The 8,833-nt window shown below is 43.9% G+C and overlaps 1 protein-coding gene across 1 annotated transcript in view; it reads right to left on the bottom strand.

Annotated features, from left to right (window-relative positions):
- Nucleotides 1–6,487: 6,487 nt before the first annotated feature.
- Nucleotides 6,488–8,833, bottom strand: part of selenoi (selenoprotein I) — a 49,874-nt gene continuing 47,528 nt past the window's right edge. The window contains 1 exon segment of the mRNA XM_046290985.1: nucleotides 6,488–8,028. Coding sequence (XP_046146941.1) covers nucleotides 7,921–8,028 — 108 coding nt within the window. The 3' untranslated portion in view covers nucleotides 6,488–7,920.

Raw genomic sequence — 8,833 nt, 5'->3', positions numbered from 1 at the left:
ACAGCCTCCACTCTTCTGGGAAGGCTTTCCACTAGATGTTGGGACATTGCTGCTATAACAGCCTCCCACTCTTCTGGGAAGGCTTTCCACTAGATGTTGGGACATTGCTGCTATAACAGCCTCCACTCTTCTGGGAAGGCTATCCACTAGATGTTGGGACATTGCTGCTATAACAGCCTCCCACTCTTCTGGGAAGGCTTTAATATGGAGTTGGTCCCCCTTTGCTGCTATAACAGCCTCCCTCCACTCTTCTGGGAAGGCTTTCCACTAGATATTTTAACATTGCTGCAGGGACTTTCTTCCATTCAGCTACAAGAGAATTAGTGAGGCTGGGCACTGATGTTGGGCGATTAGGCCTGGCTCGCAGTCAGCGTTCCAATTCTTCCTAACGGTGTTTGATCATATTGAAAAAGTAAAGGGCCTTCCCCAAAACTGTTGCTACAAAGTTGGAAGCACAGAATCGTCTAGAATGTCATTGTATGCTGTAGCGTTAAGATTTCCCTTCACTGGAACTAAGGGGACTAGCCCGGACCATGGAAAAACATTATTCCTTGTCCACCAAACTTTACAGTGGTCACTATGCATTCGGGCAGGTAGCGTTCTTCTGGCATCTGCCAAACCCAGCTTTGTTGATTGGAATGCCTGATGGTGAAGCGTGATTTATCACTCCAAAGAACGAGATTTCACTGCTCCAGAGTCCAATGTCCGTGACCTTTACACCACTCCAACCGACGCTTGACATTACACATGGTGATCTTAGGCTTGTGTGCGGCTGCTCTGCCATGGAAACCAATTTCATGAAGCTCCAGCCGAACAGTTATTGTGCTGATGTTGCTTCCAGAGGCAGTTTGGAACTCTGTAGTGAGTGTTGCAACCGAGGACAGAATTTTTACGCTCTATGTGCTTCAGCACTCGGCGGTCCCGTTCGGTGAGCTGATGTGGCCTACCACTTCACAGCTGAGCCGTTGTTGCTCCTAGACGTTTTCACTTCACATTAACAGCATTTACAGTTGACAGGCAGATCTAACAGGGCACAAATCGACTTGTTGGAAAGGTGGCATCCTATGATGGTGCCATGTTGAAAGTCACTGAGCTCTTCAGTAAGGCCATTCTACTGCCAGTGTTTGTCTATGGAGATTGCATGGCTGTGTGCTCGATGTGTCAGCAACGGGTGTGGCTGAAATAGCCGAATCCACTAATTTAAAGGTATGTCCACATACTTTTGTATATATAGTGTATGTGAGCTGATACTTAAAATACATATCCAGGCGTTAGATATATCACGCTAAGGAATGATCCCAAATGGCACGCTATTCCCTGTATAGTGCACTCCTTTTGATTTGAGCCAAGCACCCTGGTCGTGCACTATATTATAAGGAATAGGGTGCATTTGGGACACAAAGGGAGGAAGACTTGAAGCAAGAGAGATAACAGGGCATAAAGTCTGACTTCTCCAGCAGGGGGCGTTTTTATGTATTTGTCACCAAGAAAGGAGTTTTTGTATGGAGGTCAATGAGTGGCGGATTTCGTTAACATATTTAATGGCTTATTTCATCGAACAAGTTTTGAAATGATTAGGTCGTTACGAGTGTACTGATATAAGTAGGGCACATGGCATTCTAGCAACTTTGAGGAAAAAAACCTTTATATCAGAGTTGTGCCTGGTCTTCACTAGTTACCACAACCACAAAGTCATAAATAAGATGGCGCCAACAGACATTGTCACCCTGCTTCTAGCTCCTAGCCAACTTTACAGTATAGTTGTTTTTGTGTGTTATATCTTACATTATTTTCTCAGAAGGTTTCTTGCATTATTACCTACTGCCAAAAAATAACTTTTAGTTATTAGATCACTCACCCGCATTTCCATCACAAAAACGACTTCCCTGGAATATTACTTCCTAATGTTCAGTCCCTGGACAAGAACTTAAGACGAGATCAAGGCTCTCCTTCCATAGAGGCATCAGTGACATCATATTCCCCCTCAAGCTGAGACTGACGGCTCAGGGAATTACACTGGAACGACACCATTCTGTATACTTTTGGTCCTTCTTTGGACACCTTGTTAACTAACCTCCAAATGTGCTTCAATGCCATACAACTCTCCTTCCGTGGCCACCAACTGCTTTTAAATGCAAGTAAAACTAAAAGCCCGCCCATCTAGCATCACTACTCTGGACGGTTCTGACTTTGAATATGTGGACAACTACAAATACCTAGGTGTCTAGACTCACATTATGCATCTCCAATCCAAAATTAAATCTAGAATCTGCTTCCTATTTCACAACAAAGCATCCTTCACTCATGCTGCCAAACATACCCTGGTAAAACTGACAATCCAACCGATCCTTGACTTTGGCGATGACATCTATAAAATAGCCTCCAAGAAATTGGATGCAGCCTATCAGTGTCATCTGTTTTGTCACCAAAGCCCTATATACTACCCACCACCGCGACCTGTGTGCTCTCGTTGGCTGGCCTTCGCTTCATATTTGTCACCAAACCCGCTGGCTCCAGGTCGTCTATAAGTCTTTGCTAGGTAAAGTCCCCACCTTATCTCAGCTCACTGGTCACTATAGCAGCACCCACCCGTAGCACGCGCTCCAGCAGGTATATCTCACTGGTCACTCCAAAAGCTAATTCCGCCTTTGGCCGCCTCATTTCTCCCTCACTAACTATAGACATCAGCTGCCATAGCAGCTTACAGATCATTGCACCTGTACATAGCCCATCTGTAAATTGCCCACCCAACTACCTCATCCCCACGTTATTTATATTTTGCACCCCAGTATCTCTACTTGCACATTCATCTTCTGCTCATCTATCACCCCGGTGTTTAATTGATAAATTGTAATTATTTCGCAACTATGGGCTATTTATTTCCTTACCGCATTTGCACACACTGTATATAGACGTTTACTATTGTGTTATTGACTGTATGTTTGTTTATGCCATCTGTTGTTGTTTGTGTTGCGCTGCTTTGCTTTATCTTGGCCAGGTCACAGTTGTAAATAAGAACTTGTTCTCAACTAGCCTACCTGGTTAAATAAAGGTGAAATAAAAATAAAATAAACACTGGACTTTGTATAAACTGGAAATTGCATATCCCGAGGCCGCCTTTATTGTAGCTTTAATAAAGCGAATCTGAGGAAAATGCCACTGTAGTTTTATCAAAACATCACCTGCGCTACTCGCTAATCAAGAATTCTCGACCATTGCTACTCTCCCTCCCAGGACGGTTACAAGTCCCTCCCACACCCTGCCTTTGGCAAATCAGATCACGCCTCCCTTCTGTTCCTCCCTTCCTATTAGGTAGAAACTTAAACAGGAAGTACCTGTACCTGACTGCGATTGTTCAACATTGGTCTTACCAATCTAACAACGTTGACGTATACACTTGGTGACTGGGTTCAATGACGTATAAACTGACTTGCTGACTGGGTTCACCAGGAAGTGCATAGAGGTTACCACTGTTACGATTAGAACTTATCCAAAACAAATAACCGTGGAGACGGCAGCATTCGCGCAAAACTGAAAACATATGTGATAGGGTCTTCAGCCATGTCGGTCACTGACACCGTACTCCCGGACAAGCTAAACACCCTCTTCTTCTAAGCTCCCTCTTCAAGGAAAACACAGCGCCGTTGATGTGGGCCACCGAGGAGTATGAGCTCTTTCTCCATGTCAGACATGGCATTTAACCCTCTTAAGGCTGCTGGCCCAGATGGCCGTATCCTCAAAGCATGTTCAGACTAGCTGGCTGGAGTGTTTACGGACATGTTCAATCTCTCCCTATTCCAGTCTGCTGTCCGGTATCAAAGAAAGCGAAGGTAACTGAACTCAGTGACTATTGCCCCATAGCACTCACTTCTGTCAACATAAAATGCTTTGAGAGGCTAGTTAAGGATCATATCAACTCCACCTTACCAAACAACATAGAGCCACAGGTAGCCTAGTGATTAGAGCGTTGGGCCAGTAACTGAAAGGTTGCTAAATGGAATCCCCGAGCTGACAAGGTAAACATCTGTCGTGCTGCCCCTGAACAAGGCAGTTAACCCACTGTTCCCCAATAGGCAGTCATTGTAAATAAGAAATTGTTCTTAACTGACCTGCCTAGTTAAATAATAAAAACAGATCCACGGATGACATGGCACTGCCCTATCCCATCTGGACAAGAGGAATAACTGTCAGAATGCTGTTCATGGACTACAGCTTAGCCATTAACGCCATAGTGCCCTTCAAGCATTAATCACTGGACACTTCAATAATGTTTACATGTTTTACCCACTTCATATATATATATACTGCATTCTAGTCATAGCTCATCATTTTTAACTACTGCTGTACACACCTTCTCTACTCACATATACTGTCCATAACATCTATACACACCATCATATACATACACATACAGTACCAGTCACAAGTTTGGACACACCTACTCATTCCAGGGTTTTTATATATTTGTCAAATGTTCTCCATTTTAGAATAGTGAAGACATCAAAAATATGAAATAACACCTATGGAATCATGTAGTTAAAAAAAAAATATTAAATCAAAATATATTTTATATTTGAGATTCTTCAAATAGCCACCCTTTGCCTTGATGACCGCTTTTCACACTTTTGGCATCTCTCAACCAGCTTCATGATGTAGTTACCTGGAATGCATTTCAAATGACAGGTGTACCTTGTTAAAAAGTTAACTTGTGGAATTTCTCTCCTTCGTAATGCATTTGAGCCGATCAGTTGTGTTGTGACAAGGTATGGGTGGTATACAGAAGAGGGTCTTTTACCTATTAGGGCTAAGTCCATATTATGGCAAGAACACCTCAAATAAGCAAAGAGAAACGACAGTCCATCATTACTTTAAGAAATGAAGGTGAGTCAATACGGAAAATGTCAAGAACTTTGTAAGTTTCTTCAAGTGCAGTTACAAAAACAATCTAGCGCTATGATTAAACTGTCTCTCATGAGGACCACCACAGGAAAGGAAGACCCAGCGTTACCCCTGCTGCAGGAAGACCCAGAGTTACCTCTGCTGTAGGAAGACCCAGAGTTACCCCTGCTGCAAGAAGACCCAGAATTACCTCTGCTGCAGAGAATAAATTCATTTGGACGGATACCTCAGATTGCAGTCCAAAGAAATGCTTCACAGAGTTCAAGTAACAGACACATCTCAACATCAACTGTTCAGAGGAGACTGCGTGAATCAGGCCTTCATGGTTAAATTGCTGCAAATAAACCACTACTAAAGGACACCAATAATAAGAAGATACTTGCTTGGGCCAAGAAACACGAGCCAAGGACATTACACCAGTGGAAATCTGTCCTTTGGTCTGATGAGTCCAAATTTGAGATTTCTGGTTCCAACCTTCTTGTCTTTGTGAGACACAGAGTAGGTGAACGGATGATCTCTGCATGTGTGAGTCCCACCGTGAAGCATGGAGGAGGAGGAGGTGTGACGGTGCTTTGCTGGTGACACTATCAGTGATTTATTTAGTATTCAAGGTACACTTAACCAGCATGACTACTACAGCGATACGCCATCCCATCTGGTTTAGACTTAGTGGGACTATCATTTATTTTTAACAGGACAATGACCCAACACACCTCCAGGCTGTGTAAGGACTATTTGACCAAGGAGAGTGATGGAGTGCTGCATCAGATGACCTAGCCTCCACAATCACCCAAATGAAATGAAGGGGGAAGGAAATGCAGTCAACTAGTGCTCAGTATATGTGGGAACTCCACCAAGACTGTTGGAAAAGCATTCCAGGTGAAGCTGGTTGAGAGAATGCCAAGAGTGTGCAAAGCTGTCCAGGCAAAGGGTGGCAACTTTGAAGAATCTAAAATCTATTTTTGTTTAACAGTTTTTTGGTTACTACATGACTGCATGTGTTATTTCATAGTTTAAGTCTTCACTATTATTCTACAATGTAGAAATAAAGAAAGTGTCCAAACTTGACTGATACTGTATATATTGCATATACTGTATATATTCCGGATATTGCTCCTTCAAATATTTATATTTTTATTAATCCCTTTTCATATTTTGGATTTGTGTGTATTGTTTTGTATTGTTCAGTATTACTGAGCTGTTGGAGCTAGTAACATAAGCATTTTGCTGCACCCGCAATAACATCTGCAAAATGTGTACGCAATGAGCAGTAACATTTTACTTGATAAAACCGCCTATTTAAAAATAGTCTGTTCTTAAAATGTGATTTTAAACCTTACCTTAGGCCTAACCTTAACTTTAAACTAAAAATCGAAAAACAATATACCAAATTTGACTTTGTGGCTGTGGTAACCGTTGTGCCTGTTCTTTAAACCCATGTCTGCCCTCTCATTGGCTAGAATGGTCCCACCTGATCTCCTCCCGACTGCCTTTTTGAAAGACATTTCTTTTCATTGCAGCCACTAGAGTATCCAGTCAATATAATGGGGCAAACAGACAGACGTTGGTCCAACAGAAGGAACAGACAGACAGTGTTACAGGTGTATACCAGGTGTTACAGTAATACAGGTGTGACAGTACAGACAGTGACAGGTATATCTCATGGGGTTGTGGTCATGGCAGCCTGTTCCCTCAGAGTGAGTCGCTCCGCTGGCGGTTTTCAGACACACTCTTCATTCAAGCGCTGCTGCTACCAACACACACACACACACACACACACACACAAACACCCCAGCTATGAGAGATTAACAGAGAGGAAATCAAATGAAAAATAATTCAACAAAAAAAAGAACTCGAGCACGAATCGGCCTTTTGCCACGACGACACCTCAGGTGTGGGAGGATTCTGGAGGTCAGAGTTCAGACTACAGAGGTCACTACAGTTCACAGCTCAGGGGTCATCCTGGGGTCAGCGCTGAGCGAGGTCCATGATTGAGTGTTTCCACCCTCTGTCTCACCCCCCAAAGGGCCCTGATTGGTCAGAACTGGCCTCACAGTTAACTCAGACTACCAACTGACATCACCAAGCATGTGTGTAGTGCGCACGTGTGTGAGAGCATGTTTCACACACACCTCAGCTGAATTAGCGGAGTATTTTTAGATCATAATAATATTCTCTTTGTTCAGTTCTTTCTCTAAATAAAAAAACAAAACCCCATTTTAATAATCATGTTGCCATATAAAGACAGACAGTTTCACTTCCCCTCAACACTCCAATTAGAAGACACAGCTGAGACTCCGCCTTCATACCCTTGATAGAACCATGACACACCAACTGACGGACCGACCGCACGATTCAGATGAGGTCAGGGGTTAGAGGTCAGGGGTGGGTAAGACCTGTCTGTCAAACTAGAGGTCAGGGGTGGGTCAGACCTGTCTGTCAAACTAGAGGTCAGGGGTGGGTCAGACCTGTCTGTCAAACTAGAGATCAGGGGTGGGTCAGACCTGTCTGTCAAACTAGAGGTCAGGGGTGGGTCAGACCTGTCTGTCAAACTAGAGGTCAGGGGTGGGTCAGACCTGTCTGTCAAACTAACTAACTGAAATGACATTTCCCCAAGGCAATAACATACTGAACATTCATAAGAGTGTGTGTGTGTGTTTAAAGGAACAACTGTGGCGTTTGTGTAAGTGTGTCTAAGTGTGTCTGTAAGCAGTGTGTGTGTGGTCTGGGCTCCTGTCGCCCCGGCTGAAGAATATTTCCGTAGGAAACAACATCTCATTGGCTCATCAGCTCAACCTATCAGCAGCCAAGGAACCAAGAGCCCCGGGATGCCGCCCCCAAAGTTCTGAGGGCCGCCCCCAAACTGACACTGCGCAGGAAGGGGGTGGGGGGGTGTGTGTGTGTGTGCCAGGGCGGAGGGTCAGAGATCAGATGGGTGGTAGAATCCTCGTGGGGGGAGTGGTGTGTTTCCATGGTAATGAGAGTGAAGTGTCGGTTGGCTGCAGAGGGAGGTAGGAGGGTCTAAACCTCTGCTCCCTGCAAGCCGATTTGCCCCTGGTCCTGTCAGTCAGTGCTGGGCTTCATCAGAGAGAAGGCAAAGATGTTGAAGTGATCGCTGAGCTGGTTCACCTAGAGAAAGAGGAGAGAGGGAGGAGTTGGAGGAGAGGATGGAGAGAGCGTATCATTTAACTTACAATGGCTAAATCTCAAACCTAGCATTTGGCCACTCTGACATTTATCGATTGGTCACTGTGAGCTGATGTGATCAAGTCTGCCACTGTGGGCAAAATGAAAATGTCCTTCGTTTCCTAGGTAACCATGTAACTCTGAAGCTAGCTGTGCTATGTTGCTAACTAGGTAGGTAGAGACTTGGTCAGTCCTTGCTAATATCTAGCTAGATGGCCATTCTAGCAAGATGTTGATGAATTTAATTAGATCTCACCACAATGTAACTACCGTTACCCCATACTGCCAGTACTAGCTAGCTATATTTTTAGATTACTAGCTAGCTAACTGGTTAGCATCATCATTCACTAGCATAACAAACAGGCTAGCTAGCTAACTGGTTAGCATCATCATTCACTAGCATAACAAATAGGCTAGCTAGTTAACTGGTTAGCATCATCATTCACTAGCATAACAAACAGGCTAGCTAGCTAAATTCTCACCTTGCTTGCCATGACATCAGCTACTAGCAAGCTAATCAAGCAACCTTGCTAGCTAGGATGCAGCTAGTAAGCTTTCAATGTGTCAAAATCCCTGCTAGCTAGCGTTAGAAGGCAATTGAGCTTCATCCAGTATTTTTAAAAAGGCAGAGGCGGAAGGCTACTGAGTAATAGTAGTGAAAGGGGGAGATATGTTGTGTTGGGAAACAGCTTTTTTCACCCGACTTGTCCAACTTATCACCTTTAACAAGTTTAATAAAACACCTTAA

This window comes from Oncorhynchus gorbuscha, linkage group LG12 (assembly GCF_021184085.1).
Source record: "Oncorhynchus gorbuscha isolate QuinsamMale2020 ecotype Even-year linkage group LG12, OgorEven_v1.0, whole genome shotgun sequence".
Taxonomy (NCBI): domain Eukaryota; kingdom Metazoa; phylum Chordata; class Actinopteri; order Salmoniformes; family Salmonidae; genus Oncorhynchus; species Oncorhynchus gorbuscha.
Note: the sequence above shows the minus strand (reverse complement) of the source record. Positions and strands in the feature narration are given on the sequence as shown.